The sequence below is a fragment of the Struthio camelus genome, chromosome 1, assembly GCF_040807025.1.
Source record: "Struthio camelus isolate bStrCam1 chromosome 1, bStrCam1.hap1, whole genome shotgun sequence".
Lineage (NCBI taxonomy): Eukaryota > Metazoa > Chordata > Aves > Struthioniformes > Struthionidae > Struthio > Struthio camelus.
In genome coordinates this window covers 130811323-130830676 of record NC_090942.1, presented here as the reverse complement: position 1 = coordinate 130830676, position 19354 = coordinate 130811323, and the positions used below count along the sequence as shown (strand labels likewise).

At 37.6% G+C, this 19354-nt stretch overlaps 1 protein-coding gene across 10 annotated transcripts in view; it reads right to left on the bottom strand.

Moving 5' to 3' along the window:
- DMD (dystrophin) overlaps positions 1-19354 on the bottom strand; it is a 1217172-nt gene that overhangs the window by 914329 nt on the left and 283489 nt on the right. For all 10 annotated transcript variants that reach the window (XM_068917030.1, XM_068917051.1, XM_068917057.1 and 7 more), the window contains exons 6-7: positions 11872-12044; positions 1402-1520 (exon numbers count right to left, since the gene is read on the bottom strand). In XM_068917030.1, the coding sequence (XP_068773131.1) occupies positions 1402-1520; positions 11872-12044 (292 nt within the window). The remainder of the gene's footprint in view (positions 1-1401; positions 1521-11871; positions 12045-19354) is intronic.

The window sequence follows — 19354 nt, the reverse complement described above, 5'->3', positions numbered from 1 at the left end:
GACTCTCAAGTCTTAGTTGCTGCTCAAACGTGAGCACTGCCTAAGATATGATATTTCTCTTTTAATTCTAGGCAGTGCAAAATATCACTGTCTTAAAATTAAAACATCTCCTCTAACAGTTTTTCACTTTACAAAGCAGTAGGGTTATATGCTCAGTCACAGAAGCAGAGAACTTCATGATGTTTATCTACAGCACAAGCAGATAGCTTTTTCCTATAATTCTCCTATGTAAATATAACAGATACAAGGGTATTAGCACAGTCTTGACACATACCCTGTTATACTTAAATATTAAGAGACCTGACAATAGGTTTTAGATTCATTCATACATTTTGTTAAAACCTTGTTCTTTCCATCAAAAATTCACCTTGTGCTCAGCCACTGAGTGTGAAACATGACAAACACGAAAAGACTGCATTTGTTATTGGCATAATAAGCAAATTGGTAGGAACCTGAATGAAAACATAGCATATGGATCACAGTGTGGAAAAAGATGGTGCACATAAAAAAAGGCATACCTACAAAGTAAATACAACAGCTGTTCAACATCTTGTAGTAGTGAAGAATGTTTTAAAAATGTTTTGTCACTGACGGAAATTATTTAACCTCTTAGAAATAAAGGAAGTAGGGTGGAGAATATACAGAAATAGACAAAATTAATAAGATTATGTGAAAAATGAGGACCTTTCCAAACATAACTGCGTAATGAAGTACAAGAGAGAAAAGAAATTTTCAAAATCTCTCATAATGAGATTCAGCTTAACTCAGTCAATATCAATGATCAAAAATACCACTGGTCTAGGCCAATGATGATATTTAACCCAAAATTTACACTAGAACAATTAAGAGCTAAAATGAGGTAATATAAAATAGGCAAGTCTATTAAATATGAGGCTAAATAATAAGTAATATACAATGAGTTCTGTCACCCTAACAAATCTCAGTATACAGAAGATATAAAAACAATATTTTTAAGATACAAGTACCTTAAGCTTAAATCCACTTTTTGAATACATAATAAAAGGCAATTCAAACTCATGCTCTCTCCTGAAGATACAAAAACTGTAGATGTGCTGAAGATATAAAAACCGTAGATGTGCTAAATCTTTGAAATATGTATCAGCCAGTTATTGAGACAGCTTACATTCAGTGAACATATATTAAAACTCTGGCCCCAGGGCTGTAAAAACCTGCTGTAGAGTCTGTACATATAAGGAGTTCGTATGGCATTTCAATAGTGAGTAGTTAATATCTAAACATAAATAACTGAAGGATTTTGCTTCAGTTTCTGATTTCTTTTAAAATGCTAAATTCTTGTGCAAAGAGCTATAACTCATTTACAACCAAAAGCATGGAAAAATTGATTTTCCATCTAGAAGAAAGAACATAATTGATACTAACCTTCAGGATCAAGAAGTTTTTCTATGCCCAAGTGTTGCCTGGCTATGCTGAAGGCATGGTCTAATCGTTGTACAGGTGACTGTTGAGAAGCAACAGTGTTCCAGTCAAATAGGTCCGGTCTAAAGCAAACATAAAAGGAACAGTCAATTTCTTTTTTGTTAGCATTAGATTTAATTATGTATTTCTACTACTATCCATCAGGATCAGTGATTCCTTTTTTTTTTTTTAAACTAAAGAACTTGCTCAATCAACACTGGAACTGAAGAAGCTAGGTATCTAATGGATTTGCATCCTGTACTCATCTGTATCCAACACTATCACATGAACCACATTTCTTCTTCCCCACCAAGTCCCACCAGCCTATAGCCTCAGTCCTCAAAATCTTCTCTTTTCACCCGTAGTCCTTTGGTTCTGCAACTACCCAAAATGCCCAGAGCAGGCTCGCTTGCTCTCTTTCACTCCTAAATTCTGCCTGGGTAAGAATGGTTACATGCCGCGGCTGTGCACAGTGGGAATGGCTCATGGCAGGCCAAGCAGGACAGACAACCGCCAAGTTCATTCTGCTGCCTTCCTTCACTCTCCAGCCAGCAGATTTTCACTACAGTTCTAAGAATGTAACTGCTGCTGAGATTTCCAGCCCTCTATCATACCTGAATGAAATTGGTCAACAGGTTCAAGAAGTTATGACCTAGGGACACATGCAGCATAACCGCACATGCCACTTTTCCTGGGAAAACCTTTAGAAACATGCGTACTTTTCAGATGAGTATGAAACAGTAGTTCCATCATAGGTTTTAGCTGATATGAGTAAAAGCACTAGAGCACAAGGAAGAGGCAGAACCAACAAAATTGAATTGTAGTGCAGATATACAGTCTGAGACCTTGTATTATCATTTGTACTTTTCACAATATAAATAATGTTAATATACTGTGATTGCTAGCATTTTATCTAATATTTATCTATTAGGAAATCAAAATTTGTTATCAGGCATTCCGGGGAAAGAAAAGTTTAATCAGGTATTCTGTAATATGCACATAATATGAGGAAAAATAACTACGCTATGTGATTTGGACTCTGTTCTAAATCAAACAACATTTAAATATGTAATTTTAATTACAGATAAACCAAGTATCTTATCTATATACTTAATCAAAATGTTGCAATTATTTATTACAGATTTACTTACATTTTTATTAATTTTCAAAGTTCATTTTAAATAAAGTTTCCTATAGCTATAATTGATGGCAAAAAGCATCGACTGCATCATACTGCAATAACATCAAGAGAGCGAAGGAAAAATGCTATATGTGGTAGTAATTTTCCAGTTACACACTATTGCTCTCCGGTTTCTTCTAAACAGAGGGGAGTGATTTACACAGTAAAAATTAAGTTATAAACTATTTTGCTTCTCTATACAGAGATTCTTAAATGTTAATTAGGAATAGTGGTATTGCTCTTAGTTACTCCTTCAATAAGCAAAAAGACTGCAAAATACTAAAATATGGCTGGGGAGAGGAGGAAGAAGATGGGGAACTTAAGAGGTGATTAGCTCTCTTTCTAATAATGGGTGTAAGAAGTCTGTGATCTGATTGATAGACTGCGGTTTATGTACTAAAATACAAGCATTTTTAAAACATAGATTATGTCAGCACAGTTTTTTTTCCTTACACCTACATCCTACTCTACAGGTACATGCAAATTATTTATTTCTTTATTCTCTTCAAATAGAACACTTTTTGGTTTGAATATACCAGAGAATGCATAAGCTCATAAAACAAATTTAGCAAAGGGAACATTACTGTAATCACAGAGGTCTACTTTCTTAAAAATTTTGCAGGAAGTCTTGCTCAAAATAAATATATAGAGACTATAGCGTGAAAAGATTAACCACAGAGACAAAAGTGCTTAGGACAAGGAAAGAAAAGAATGGCATTTGAAGAACCTCCTCCCCACCTCAAAATATTTTTGCAGGGATTTGGTTTGAAGTCCTAAATCACAGGTGCGTTGCTCTGAGCAGCACATTAACTATACACAGTCACGGCTGTTTTGGTGATGTAAGATTTTATATATAGGAATATGCTTTCTCCTAGCCAGTCAGTACTCCTCTAGGGAAGAACAATAACATTAAGAGCTATTCACTGAAGGTTGACACGGTATTGTCTCATTCCTCTTGAGAAATCTTTGTCATCATGGATATTATCTTACATATTCAATTTCATCCAGCTTCTCAATTGCATAATCCAGGAAGCAAATTTGAAGTTAATGGGTCCAGGTAGGCCAAAACTATTACCATCCCATCTTCTGTAAAGGTAGGATTCTCAATATAAGACATATGAAGGGCAAAAATGTTTGTTTGTTTGTTGTTTTTTAACTCCCCCAAACAGTCTTACATGGAAAAGTTTCAGTAACAAAAAAGTTTTAGATAATGCCATGCTATAGAACATCTTGGTTGAATTTGTGTGCTTGGTAGCTCTGTTGCATATGTGTCTATGTGTAGCATACACAGCATATACAGCATCTCTCTTTCATCCCTGTTACAGATGGCAAGAATTGGAACTCTCTGAGACACAACTATAAAAGATAAGTAGTAAGAGCTCTTCAGTAAACCACTGACTGCTTTCTTATGAATCTTCATATTGTAAACATAAAATGAAAAGAGTGCAGATTCCAAGCCAACTCCAAAGTACATAGCCATTTACTGCATCTCAGCTCTGAGAGCACTAACTTAATCAAAAACAAAACAAGCCCCCCCTCTCCCCCACCAACCCATTCAAAAGCTCTCCTTATTCCAACAGCAATTTAACTCTCTGGATTTTCCTTTTGTTTTAAAAAAAAAACCCACAAACTTGACTACATATGCACACACTTCAGTGACCCCATCTCTAGAATATGAGTATCATAATGGCAGTTTGAAATGTCAGTTTCTCAGTATGATGTCTGTTCAGATGTCTCGCTGTGTATATTTAAGGGGAGATGCTGCCAAGTACTCTCGCCGGAGAGATTACAGCATAGAAGATTTTAAGGACTGTAATATACAGCAAATAGCTGAAATTCTCTTTTGATGTTTCAGGGATTTTTAAAAGCTAACAACTGGCTTGCTAGGGAGTTTTAAATATAGGCGTAAGCAGGTGTGAAAGAGTAGAGAAAAGATATCAAAGGGAATACTGAGTCTCAACCTTTTGATTTGCTCTCTCTCTATATTGTTCAAATGGTACAAAGGGAGAGGAGATGTGTTCTTTAGTCTGCAGCTTGGTTCATCACTGATAGGGAGTAAAGCCCAGCAGACATAAGTAGCAGAGTTCACTCCTCTTTCTGAAAACCTACGAGCAGATACATGTTCCAAAGAGTCAGGAATAACTAGAACATGTTGAGCTCCAGCAACCCACTAGCTGATTAGCTAAAACAGCACTGACCTTTTCGTAGTTTATACCACCACTGTGGAGAGCCAAAATTGAAAGGATTAGTGTTTCAGCTAGAAATTTTATATTTGAAAAATCAAACGTTACATTGACTATCAGGTAATTTTTGTTCTGGCAGTTCTTTCCTATAACTAATTAGAAAGAAAAAAAGGAGAAAACAAAATTGATGTTTTTCAAAGTATATTTGTAAGGAAAATACCTGGTCATTAAGTATAAAAGGGAACAGTTGTTTTGTATTACAGTTCCATAACTTATGGTGGCAGTAGATCAGTCAAGGTGAGATAAGTGAATCTGGAGTACTATAAGGCCAGGAAAATCCTGCCATGCCTCTATGCAGGAAATTAAAGTCGTGGATAAGACCAGCCACAATCACTACAAAAGCAACAGGTTACCATCAGATTTAAAGCAAGGAACACAAAAAACAAAATTCAGAGGCATACTGCTGATGACTGTGTCCAGTAACTCCAGCCCAACACAGCTGTATCCACATAGCATCAGCCCTGGTAGTTAGGGAGACTTCTAAGAGAAACATACAGGTTCTTGAAAGCCTACTCCTATTCTTCCTCAGAGACCACTTACTAAATCTTCGTCAAAAATGGAAAGCTAATTCTAAACCTATAATAAAAAGAGAGTGCAGACATAGAAATTAAGACAGGAAAAAAGCAGTTTATAAGCAGTGAAGAAAAAACAGGATTTCTGGAGGCCTGCTGCTTTATCTACTTCAGATATGGTTGGTCATTCCAATAAGGTTTTCCCATATGAACAGAAAATTAATAATTCCTCTAAGATGTGTATGACAGTGAATCCTGGAGAGATGCTGAATTCTGCTAAGATGTAAAGATTCAAGGAAAGTAAGAAAAACAAAGTGGATTGAAGCTGGTCACACATACTGCACACTCAAAATACTAAGTCTCCTAATAACAGTACTAACTTTAATGCATAATACATATTTCCATTTCTAGATTAAGAACAAAATGCTAAATCAGAGGGACCTAGGGGAGAAAAAAACAGAAAAAATACAGTTTATATAAACCTTAAGATTTTTTTCCCCCATATACCTCAAAGGGACAATTTTGAAGGAAGGCTGCAAAACATTTTGAAGATGTGTTCACATCATAGTATTTTGCTGTAGTCCCATAATTTTCATTTCTTTAGCATTTCTTAAATGAAGCTTATCATAAGCCTTTAAATAGGCAACCTTTATAGTTATAACTTTTATACAGCTCTCAGTAAAAAAATAATTACACAACAGTAATTATGAACATTACAAAAAAAAGTCCTCCATGTATAATAGGCCATTTCCTTAGGCAGTTTTAATATCTATCTAAGGTTATAATGAGCTTCAAAGTAATTTAGCAAAAAAGCAACTTACAGATTTAATTCACAAAAACTTTCTATAAGTGTAAGTGGAGAGGAGCCACATTCATACCATAAAACTTATTGCCTCCTTTTTAAAGGAAAATTGTTTTTTCATCATTGAACTAGCTCTGCCTATAGAGGAAAATCTTGCTGGCATCTCCAGTTTTCTCACAGTTTAAACAAACCAGCAGCCACTAACATAAAGTAGCAAGCAACCCAGTGACCTGTCAAAACAAAAATATTCTCATACAGCTTCATACTGTCATCTTCTGCTTTCCCTATAGCTTACTACAGCATACTTCTGCTTCTTCTAACCAGGACCTTTTCTTTTTTTTAATGCAGTTTCCTTTCTCCCCTCCACAATCTGCAATCCTGAAGCAAAGACAGCTGCAGTGAAGTGCTAATTTCTCAGGCAGTCACCTGGCCTACGTTCAAGCATTTTAAAGAAGCGAGAAGGAAGCTAATGAGTGCTTCTTGCTCCCACTTGAAAATCTTGATTAAAGGGCCAGAAATAGCCTGAGTAAAGTTAGAGGAAAAAGGCAAAGATCTTTCTGAGACCCATGTGGAGCAAAAAGATTACCAGAAGTTAACAAGAAAAGCTCTCTGTGATCTAGAGCTTGAAGTAGGGACAGTTTCAACAGTAGCAGGACTGGCTCCTCTTCCTTACCACAACTGCTGAGTTTTCTGATATTCCTAGGAAGGTGATGCCACCTCACAGCTGTTGTCTTTGTTTATTCAGTACAATGTAGAACACACTGTTCATGGAAATGCATTCCAAATTTATCTTTTTATTCTGAAAATGTGTACCTCGGGCCCCCTGATGTGCCCTGGCAGCTTTGTAAAGCACCCTGAGCTGCGCTGCCTCTCACACTCAATATTAAAAGGAGAGCAATAGCTGTTGAGCATAAATATCCATAGAGAGAAGGTAATTATACAGATGGAAATATCTATTCAGAGTAGGCTCTTGAAAAATAACCAGAGAAAGGGCATTAGAAATATCTGATGGAAACAAAACTGTCAGCCACAAGCAAGAGAAGGCTAGGTTAAAAAAATACGAGAGATGATGCTTTCCACTGAGAGTACTGCTCTTACAGTGTATTATGTCTACATATCCAGTGGTTCATGCAACTCTCCTACTTTCTTTTAATTCATTCAAGAAGGCACTGAGAATTTTCATCCACTTATCAATTCTGCACTCCTCTCTGAACCTATTAAAAAAAAATACCTATCCCAGAAAATATTATGTATAAGAAATGAAAATATCACCAGCTAAAGGACAGGGATTGGTTTTCTTCTACTTTATTTTTAAGCCTTGTAGCCATTTAATTATTATTAATGCAAAAAGAACTACACTAGATCGGATCAGCCAGTATCCTCTTCTTGAAACTAGCATTAATCCTTAAAGTTTAATTAAGGAGTTTAGGGAGTTCTGAGCTGGAGCATTTGTGTTTGGGCAGGTATGTCGTCACGGCACTTCAACAAGCTTATCCTAATGTTTTTCTCTCAATTTTTGAGCTTCTTGCATCTCACCCATGAACAAAGATGACTTAGTACTATCTAAGATGTTTTCGGAGGGCAGATACCTGAAATATAGCAGTAGTACAAACAAAAGAGAGATAAAGGTATAACACATTTTCAATGTGTTTATTCCTTGACAGGGAGGAATGGACTGTGGTGAATTTAATGTTTTCTGTTACATAGTGTATATTCTCAAACATTTCACACCATCACTCCCTCTTGATACTTGCTGGTGAAACAGGTGAATGCTATTTAGCAACTGACTCCATAAGTATATGGTATATATAGAAAAATACATAAACATAATGAAAAAGAGGTTGAGGTTTGTGGGTTTTTTTGTTTTGTTTTGTTTTTTTCTACGACCAGATGGCGAGATGGAATATGTATAATTAGTAGCAATTACAGAGTGTTAACATCAAAGCTAAGAGGAGATATAAATTTATCTCTCAGCTTTATCAATTCAGTCAACTTTCTGTTGATACTCTTATCCCTTTCCTTACCTTGCAGTCAAAAGGAACTGTCCACAGACAAAGCTACTGCAACACAAATGTAACAAGAGGCTGTAAATGGAGGCCGAACATGAAAGCTGCTTGAAGGATAAATCAAAGATGCAACAACTACTGTAAACATAGTATATAGCATATACCGTTATTTATTTTAATTTTTATTTGTATTTCCTTCAAAATTATTTGCCATTATCTGTTGTAAGTTGTAAAATAACTGAGCTGGTAAAAGAACTGTTTTATTTCCTTTGAAAGCACATTAAAACAGCATGCCTAAAAATATTCTGCTTACTGTATGTAATGTTTTCTGGAAGAAGAATGTTAATTAAATCTATTTCTAGTAAATTACAATTTAAAAATTTGAGCACTCAGCTAAAATTTCAGCTGTGGTAATATACAGAACAGAGTGTAACGTATCTTTTGATACAGCTACTAAAAAAAGGCTTGAAACATTAAAAAAAAAAAAACTAATTGTAAAAATACTATTGTGATTTAGATAGACAAGAAAACTAACCAGAGAATGTAGTAGGTGATCTCAACAAGTTAGTACTTTATGTCAAAACCCATTTTTTATACCATAATAATAATATTAGGAAGCACTGTTTTTATAAGCAAATGAAATAGGACTGAGTTTAGAAAAGAAAATACCTATATATTCTGAAAGACTGACTCCTACTGACATTAAAAAGAAATTACTTTCATACTACTAGGAAAGGTTCCCTTCCTTTAGGGGAGCCTAAATAATATGGAAATTTTTGGCTAGTATCATTATTCTTTCAGAATTTCTGAGATTATTGTTTGTTTTGTTGGTTTGTTTTTTTTTAGTAGCAGAGAGTCCAGGAACAGCACTAATATTTGCAAAAAATACCCATGCTAGCACCAGATCCACCATCTGAGTTCATCATCATACCAGGTTTTCCAGGTATGGCTGACCTTTTTTCTGACTCACTCTGCTTTCTCTTCCAGAAAGCAACTAAACGTAATGAAGACTGAGCACATATGTTGCTGACTGAGGGTCAAAATGGAAGTTTCATGGCTGATCTCTGGCTAAACTGAGAGCTGAACTCAAACACTTTAGCATCAAAAGGAGAAGCTACTACTTGCAGTAAAGACTACTTTTCACAGTTAAGTCCGAAAGTCTGTTAACAAAGTATCCAAACGCATTAATTACTTTCCCCCAAATAATAAGAAACTTGTATGAACTTTCATCTAAAGCGGACTGTAAAATGTTGTATGTATGACTGAGAAGAAAGAATATGCATGCCTGTTCCAAAATTGCCTAGCATTAGTCTTAGGTGTGTTATGAGTGAATTATTCTATGAATGAGTTATAATTATTTCAAACAAGTAATTGCAGTGCTTTTGCTCAATTAAAAACAGTAGTTTGATGCGACAAGTGAAGAGCATTACCGACCATACAATATCACCATTTTGAATCCCCATCTCAGTAGTAGCTAAATGTAGCAGTTACTGTATGTTCTGCAAAGTAAAATCAATATATCTAAAAGTATCATGTTATAATTATGGTCACTGTGTATTTTATCTGCCTGTTAATAAGCTTTTTGTTGTAGGATTAAGCGATTGATTCCTCGCAGCAACTTATCCCCAAAAGAAATCACCATCATGAAAGTAAGGCAGCTTTGGAGATGTAGCGAACACTAAAGGAGAAGCAAGAAGTACTCGCATCCTTATGAGTTGAGTTAAGGCTGAAGTTTTCCAAGCCCATTAATCCAGCACAGACTGGCATTTCCACTTAGAGAAGCAGCCTCCGGACGCAGTTTAACATCATACCTAATATGGTGTAACTGTGGACTCCACTGACAAGAAGCAGTATCACTCTCCCTCTTTCTGTTCTTCACTCCCCAGGCTTACCAAAGTGGAGGTGCACATCCTCACTATTTCTTTCCCTTGCATTGGATCATGGGACTGAATAGCAACAGAAACTCAATCTGATCTGACAGAAAGATGGTTCACAAAAACAAATAAAATACCTAGATATAATTTTTTCAGTGGATCAGCTTACTGAACCAACTGCCGAATAACCATTGTTACTAGGTCTAAGAGGCACATGAGGCAGAAGAGAAAAGAGGTACTTATTGCAGGAAATTTTAGTTTTATTCTTATTTAGCTCCCTAAACACAGTTGTCCTAACACCTACACAAACACTTGTGCCAACATCACAAAGACATAAGTGTAGCAGGCCTGAGCGCACCAATGGCAGAAAAACAGCAGGATGGGGGTGCTGCTTGCTAATGTAAGTACTGAATGTAGGTGAAAGACTGCATTAAGACCTTTTATATAAAAAATTCTTCTTTAAAATTGTGCCTTGCTTCTATCATTACAACCACACAATATCTGTAAATTGAAAGTTCTTGGACCTTAATTCAGTCAGGTCTACTCAGTGATCTCAGGCACATACAGCCTCAAGAAACAGCCTCAGAGCAAGAGAAGCCTAAGATTGCACTGTGACTAGGACGGAGGTATAAGGCATAGGTGGCCACTGCAAAAGACCAGATGGCTGCCAGTGTTAGCCTTCAGACTACTGCGATAACGAACTTAATCAGACAGTTTCATTTATAAACATTTACATAAGCCAGTAAAAATTTCGGAAGGAAATATCTTCAGCTGTTTGCTGCAGAAGTTGGAAGATGTGTATTGTCTCAGTCTCTGTTCTAGAAGTATTTTGCCTGATTTTGAACATTTAATGTAACCAAGAATAAAAACAAAAAAATTATTATTGCTTAACTTGTACTGTTATCTTGTAACTCTCTGTAATCTCTTACTAAATCAAATGTACCTATTTATCTGTTCAAAACCTCAATTCTCAGGTTGCAGTTTTCAGAGCAGTGCTCAATTCTCAGAGCAGTTAGTCACCTTTCAGGACAGCTCCCTTTAGGAAAGAGGTATAGAAGCTGGAGGAGACAGATCGGGGCTTAAAACATTAGAAAATAAGTATTGTCTAAAACCAATAGTGGCAGGAACCCCACTAACTAGACCTTTAAGCTAGATTGACCTGCACCTTTTCCTTAAGCCAAGTCAAGTACATAGAACCACTAAAGGACTTTGAAAGTTTATCTTTTTTTTTTTTTTTAAAACAGCATACACTAGAACAAGATAACTTCTGAGAGAGGGTGAAAACGTAAATCAGCTAGTGGAATAACATGAAAAGTCTTGAAAAGAAGTCTACTTTCTCCTGCTGTGTCCTTTCAAGACAAATCCTCAAATCCTTCCTTTCAATCCAGTAACTGTCAGTGGCTTTTAACAAATACTACACTGTTCCCCTCTAGGTTCCTATAGAAAAATGTCCTCTTTCCTGTAGGATGACCTGAAAGGCTTAACTTTGGATCTGTTCCTTGCTCTTCTCAAGGGTTTCCATGCCTGTACGCCTCCTTCAGACCCTCCATTTGCTGTACATTGAACTTCTAGAAAACGATCTGAACTGACCATCTTCAGTTGCTCTGTGGCGAAGCCTGGACCCTCTAATCCCCAAGAGGGTTCAACAGCACCCAGAGCAACGCAAACAGGCAGCCATTTAAAAGAAGGTCGAAAAAAGTCCACACACAAGAAATAGCTAAAAAAAAAACCCCAACTATAATAGCTACATCACTTTCAAGCCCTCTTAGAGCCCTCTGTTACAAGTTCACTGAAATAATGAGAGTCAGTTTTCCTACCTGTGACTGTGGAGGAGTGCATTGAAAGCCAATCCATCAGACCAGCTAGTGGTGAAATTGATAACATTGACCTGTGGGTAATTACGAGTTGATTGGCGAACCCAGCTCAGCAGAATCTTTTCACTGTTTGTCTGTTGCAATCCAGCCATGATGTTTTTCATTACATCTTTGACCTACAAAAAGAGATAGAATTTAATCAATGATGAACTTATTCATTAAAAGCTGACTCTTTCTTTGAGCCCCCAAAACTCCAGTTGCCTTCATGTAAGCCTTAAAGAAAAGCTTCCTAAGTAACTAAAGAGCATACTTGCTGTCACAGACTAATGGTAGCATTGAAGTCTTACTGTTTAAAAACAACTGATGCTGACTTGTTGGTCATCTTTGCTAATGCATTCAGTACGTTCATCACTGTGACACATAAAGTGTTCTGTGAAGAAATAGAGAAGGCACATTTATGTGCATTATTTATGGGAACAGAGTGCACTTGAAATAAGCATTTTTCTTTGTGGTTTTCTCTCCTCCGGCAAATACATCCTTTAGTTAAGAGGATACATTACAGTAAAGCTGATAAAATGATGGAAGTCATTCTTCTCTTATTGACAGGGTTGAAATAAACACTAAGGAAAAACTAATGCGTTCAGAGGAAAGTAGATATGTTTTAGACTTAACTGTATGTATTATATTTGCAAGCATACATTTCAATGAAAAGTGAATTTAATCATATATATTTAAGGAACATTGTATACGTTTCATTTTCTTTCATTCAATTTCATAATTAGTTGATATTCCCCTTTCATTAGAGAAAGGTCACCCATCTACAGTTATCTTTCTACAAAAAACAATTCTAAGGGGGCTTCCAAAAACATTAGTCTGGGGTTTGACATAGTGCAGTCACTTAGACATTTCTTAGTAGCTTCATTACTAGCCAAAGAGCACCAAAAGTTGTAGCAGTAAGTCCACAATTTATTTTTCTTTAAAGTGTTGCCTTTTAAGTCAGTACTTTCTCAATGTAAGTGTTTAAGCTTAGCAGCTCTTTTAAAGTATTCCCTAAGATAAAATGTAACTACAAATGGAAAGCTGTTTATTGGTTCACTTATTCAATATATCATTTCGTTATAATTCTTCACTTGAATTGCTCATCGATCAGTTTCAGTGCAAGAACAATATTTCGCACAGAAGCAACTTCATGATATGGACCACTTTGACATTGTAAAAACTGCAAGAAACATGCAGAAGCTATCATCTCAAAGGATAATCGACAACAAAAAAATTAATATGATACTGCAGAAAAATAGCAGATATCAGTTTATTGTTCAGTCTGATAAGCTGCTTGCTAGTGCAACAGCAATTAAATCAATCATTAGAGTAAGTTAGTGATTGAAAATAAGGATTACTAAAAGAATTTCTTGTTTTTATATCTGAAATCCACACTACCCAAAATAATATCAGTACTCTCATTTTTCCTTTTGAGGCTCACATAAAAAGTTAATTTTATCTCTTATTGAGATGGGAGAATAAATTGATCCTCTCTACAATTCTTGGGACGCATCCATGACTTTCATCTCAGACTGTAATTTGCACCAATGAGAAGGAATATAAAATACTGTCTGATAATATTCTACAGTTTCTTCCATTCGTATACCTGGAGACAGACAGTGAAGAAAATTAGAAAATATACTGTTTAGTTTTAAATGCTTTATATATGTATGTGGATATTTAGTTAATATTTTCAAGAGAAAATATTCTGTTTTCATTATGGGTAAGTGTCACAGTAAATTTACATAAGTCAATGAGAAGCTAAGACATTGGTCTGCTCTACTTCAAGACAAAAAAACCCTTCACCACTATGAAAATATAGAATTTTGTTTTCAGGAATCCAGGTTATAAAGAAGAAGTTTCAAGATTAGCATGTATTGCTCCAAACTTCATCCATATGAAAGACTAGAAAATACTGAAATTGTCCAAACCAGGGTTTCATTGTTCACTTAGGGTTTTTATCATATGCATGTGTTTACAAATGCAGATTCGTCTGAATACGGTAAGTAAATTGTAACATTTGAAAAATATAACACACATTCTTATAAATGGACAGCTGAATGAGTACAGAAATACAAGAAGTAAAAATATACAAGATCAAAAAATACAGGAACGATCAAGTGTTTGAGTATACAATAACATAAGAGAAATAATTGGCAAAAAACTATGAACGGAGGAGGTGAGGTAAAACAATAAAACCAAAAAACTGGCTGTCAGGAAGGCAATTATTCAGCCAGGCAAGTAGTTTTTCTTGTGATTTAAATAAATAGAAGAAGCCAGAAAGTTTGTATTTATTTCTATTTTTGAATAAACTGATGCCAACTACCTTAAAATTCACCTTGTTCAGTTTAATACGCTGACAATGGATAAACGGAGATTTACTCTTGTTTTCCTGCATTTCTCTACCGTAGCAAAGACTGTTAAGCTTAGGACCCTTTTGTTGCATCTCAGGGAAGGTCAGGCACTTAAAACCGCGCAGTAAAATGGTCTGAGCTCATCCTGAAGGCCTGATGGTACAGGAAACCACCGAGAAATGACGGAAGACGCCCCCGCTGCAGTGAGGCAGCTTTGCTTTTCGCGCGCCGGGAGGCGCCACTCTCTGGAGGCCCCTGCAAAGCCTGCGGGCCGCGTCGCACCGCCGCGGCCACCAGCGCGGCTCCGAGCCGACGCCAGAGGGGAAAAGAGCTGAGTGACGCTGAGGTCGGAGGAGAACTTTCTGAAGGCTCCTCCGTTACGGGGTACTTTCAGAAACTGTAGTGCACACACGTGTCTTCCCTTCGGCCTGAAGAGCGCTGGGAGTCCTTCCTGATGTAAGCTCACTCGGCAACCAGGCTCAAAAACTGTGGCCGCCTCACAGCGTCCAGTAGGCTCTGCCTCACGCTAGCGAATGATGATCTGACCTCCGACGCCCATTTCTCTGCTCTCTCTCCTGCCTACCGCGGTCTACCCCGGCAGGGCGCCTTCAAGGCACAGGAAATGCCAACTGGGGCAGAATAAAAACACTTGCTCTTCCTGGGGGATGGACGTATGCTATGGCGATAACAAGAGATAAGAATCAATCCTGAATAAAAAGGGGGAAAGGCAACGCGGACTACCACCACAGATCACTTCCCAAGCACAGAGTTCCCGAACTGAAAGCTGTGAACAGGATGGGAGCGCTCTTAACTCCTGTCATCACACCGTTAGCGGGCGTCCCTCCCACCAAAACCCAGTGGAAGAGCACAGAGCCACGGCCGGGCCCTGCGTGTGCTGCAGGGCCAAGGCAGGCTCGTAGCCGAGAGAGCTGGGCACCGGCAGCCAGCTGCTGCCGGTATGAGCCGGCAGGAACCAGCCCCAGCAGGGTATGAGCGATACACCTGCTCCTGGCAGCCGCTGGGGCAGCGTGGTAGGAGACCAGCCATCGCGGCGCACGTGGCTCCTCCACGTGGTCTCTATCAAGCCCGCGGAGGCATCGGAGATTAACGGACCTCGTTGCTCAGGACGCTTGGGGACCAAGTTTTGGGGATAGCTGGGGCAGGATGAAGCAGGGAAAGCAGGGGGCAGGATGCCGGGTGTAACGGTGCGAGGGTAGGAGGCTTGCTCCAGGGGCCTGGAGTTTGGAGAAGGTAAAGGTCAAACACTCCCAACGGACCAGATGGCTAAAGAGACCCATAAACTTCAGGCAGCAAGGAAATCGCTACGCATCAGGCAGTAAAGAAGCCTGTTGGCGTCGGGTGGCTAAATCCGCTGCACCCTCACCTGCCCCACTGCTCCACGGGCTGCTCATCTCCCTGCTCCCATGGGAAGTCCCGCCATGTGTGTCTGCGCGTGTGCGCGTGCATGTAATGGGAACCAGGAACATCATACGCTCACATTAATAAAGAACCTCGTTTGCATTCCATCTGTTTCGCCAGTGACTAACAAACACTCAGACGCCTGATATTTTATAGGGCTGGTACTTGGGTTCAGGTTGCTAACCCTCCAAGAGAGGGAGAGAAAAAAGGAAGAAAGAAGGAATCCGGAAAAGTTATTCACAACGTCAGGTGTTTTCATTTTACTCAGTCGCATAGGAGTCTGACAGCTCCCTGACAGAATGACTTCACACTTTTCACTTGCTATATTTCAGGTATTCTGACTGCATAGGTTACTTTTTATAGCCATAATCCTCAAAACTCTTTTAAAGGACATTTTAAAGAACTCTTTAAAGAATATTTTCACGGATGTTCAAGATACCCATCAAAATAAGTGATGTTCTTTGCTCAGTGATTCAAGGTGGCTTGCGAAAACTGTTACGATTTTGTTTCCACCACTATAATCCAGAAGAAAATAAAATGATAACTCTAGTTAAAACATCAGTTCTTCAAGAAGCACGCCTCTAGCCCCGATGCCTCCATACAAGGCAAACTGGCTGCTGGAATGCATCTCTCTGAAATATATGCCTATTTTTTTGCCTTTTTTCTGAAGAAAGTCAGGATTTTGGCTGCAATTCATGTTTTACAGAAGATGTTTGTTAAGGGTTTTTTCATCCTATACCTGAAAACAGGTTTACTCTTATTTAAAGGAAAAAAAAAAGTAATCTTCCACATAGTTTGTAATATAGTCTTTTTCCCCAGTTCAGATATTCTTTGTCAAATACAACAGCAAAGAAATTAATGGTTTATTTCTGTTTTTGTTTAAATGTTAATGCATCAGTGAGACTGGGATCACAAAACTGCGAGAAAGAGGGCAGCAGCTTCAAGGAAATGGAAACTATAATAGATTCAGTACCATGAAGAGCTTTGGTAGCAGGTGCTCGACTCAGAACTATAGCTCAATTTGAGATAAACTTTTAATAACGATCTGGAAAACAGGCTAGATAAGAAAAGAGAGAATCACTACAGGGGATACGGGAAGCCATGAGCTTTCTAGTGAACAGAAACGAGAGTGGCAAGGAGACAAACCTTGTCTGCTGCAGTGCCTCTACAACTGCCGCTTCTCAATGGCCACTGATGCTGCCCATACCCACTCTGGCCAGCACTGTCTCATCATTCCTTTTGAGCAGCTTTCTTCCACCATCTCTTTGTTTATATTTTGCACTAAGAGACAGACGTTTTTGTATGAGATGATCCCTTTGTCATACAGAAGTGCAGTTCTACCCTGTACCCTACCCTAATGTGGTCCAGACTGATAGATGTGAAACTGGAAAAGGCTTTTGCCCATTTGCCTGCCACAAAATTTTTGAATTGTCCACACAACTTGTATCTGCTGCATACATGCATACAGAAATAATTCATCTAGGTGACTCTTCCCAGGACTGTAAGTTCTTGAAATCAGAAAATGAAAGGATTTGGAAAAGCAGGATTGCACCCTCCACTAGCATGCGCTAACTCGGCCAGCCTGTGCATTTCTTTTTAGGCCTTCCACACACTACAAATAAATGTAACAGACTTGATAAGAAAACATAGGTAGCAAAGTGTTTTACTCAACTATGGCACTGGCCACACTAGCAGATATCTTTGATGTTCCTGAGTCTGTAGTTTAGCTTTTAACAACAGTTTGTCAAATTTCCAGATTCTTAGTTCCACGAGGAATCTGTGTTAGGCAAAATGGTACCAACACAAAAAAGCGTTCCTTGCTTCCTTAAGCAACTTACAGCCTTCTTTTGCCAGAAGTGCTGTAAAGATCTACCATAGTATCAACCTATAAACATGGCAGAATAATCAGGCACATACTTTAGATCATGCAAATCATTTCAAAACCTGAAAGAAAATCTGAGGGGGGGGGGGGGAAGATTTTCTCCACAAAGCTATAGATAAGCAAATTCACTTTGAACTATTCCAGTCCTTTGAGGGAAAAAGGTAGCACACAAATATCTCCTGACTTTTATTTAAAAAGAGAAAAGGCCAAATTCAAATCTGACTTTATATTATTTTTTAAATTTTTCAGCAGCATGATTGTAAGATAATAATGTCTTCTTGTCAACCATGTTTTAGCTTGATTTTAGAAAAAAAAAATGGAATAAATTTTATCCTAATTATAAATTTGTTTATACAATTTGGAGTAAAAGAAAAGTCCAGAATGTGCTGGCCACTTCCTTTCAGCCAACCATAAAGAGATGAAATACTGAACTCAAAAGTACAGAAGTAACATGGACTGTACTGTTATGGCTATGCCTAGAAAGTATTTCACCTTCTCACCTTTAATCAATGCTTTGCAAGTACAGTCCCTGACCTTTCCCTACACACCAGTAGTTCAACTGAAGTCACACGTAGCTCCTGTCACAGTTATCACTAGGCTCAGGATCAAGCTTGAAATGAAATACCAAAGTACTGCAAGCAAGCAAGTACTCTAAGAGCGCTTGCCGGTGGTCAAAAACCTCACCAGACTATACCAGAGAATAAACAAGTCTGTCTTTTGCGTATGTGCAAGCATGCCTTAAGAGGAATGCTGGGAAAAGCTGCAAGAAAAATTAATCAGGACATTGTTAATACTAAAGCATATCTGTAACACTTGGCTTCAGAAAATACATGAACAAATCAGAATACAAATTTCAACAAAAGAATTCTCAGGTCAGTCTGTAATTCATATAACTGAAAACACAGTGATTCAATGACTATTGGTAGAAGTTGCACAGCTAGGTTTCATATTTTATCTACTTTTAATACGAAAGTTAGAACAGTGTTTTGCCCTTAAACAAAGCAATATTGGAGTGGGAGTGGTGAGAGGCAGGAGTGATTAACAATTTGAAGCTTTACCTCTCAGTTGTTTTTACTACAGCAATTCATGTAAAATTAGAAAAGAATTGCTCTTACTTCCATGAATTATGTGTATATGATTTTTGACAGGATTGTATAGTTTTTAAATTTAAGTCTCTTAGGTTTCGTTTCTCACCATCTTTGGTTATAAAGCTTATCGCCTAGGAACTGAACCAGCACAAACAGTGACTCTTAGCCCAGTCTCATACAAACACACAGGCTCAGAGCACCTAGATGCTAATTCATTTTGAACTTTGATTTTACTGCTGTCTCAGAATTAGTTTGCCTAAGTGTCCTTATTTAGCATATCTGTTCCTACAAGATTTGTATCATAATCTCCCCTTTCTCTCTAAAAGAGAAAAAGGAAGCTAAATGAGCCACATCTGCTTAAATTAATAGTCAGAGTAGCAGCTTGTTAATGTTCTAACAATAATTCCTGGCAAGATGAGGCAGCAGTAAAAACGCAAAAAATATTATTATTTAATTAAAACATGAAAGTCACTCCTTTTTAAGGTACTAAAAAGAAAGGTGAGTGACTATGAAAGCTGTATCTCCACGCTGCTTTGTCTATTCATTTTTCTTTCTATGACTGTTATATGTTCTCTAGCAACATCTGACTGAAATTAAAGTGAAAAGAGCTGCTGCTAACGCTCTAAAACGTATTTTACCTTCTTAAGAGTCTTAATATCCTAGATAATATGCAAACAGACTGCCATAAGATTTGCTAATTTAGT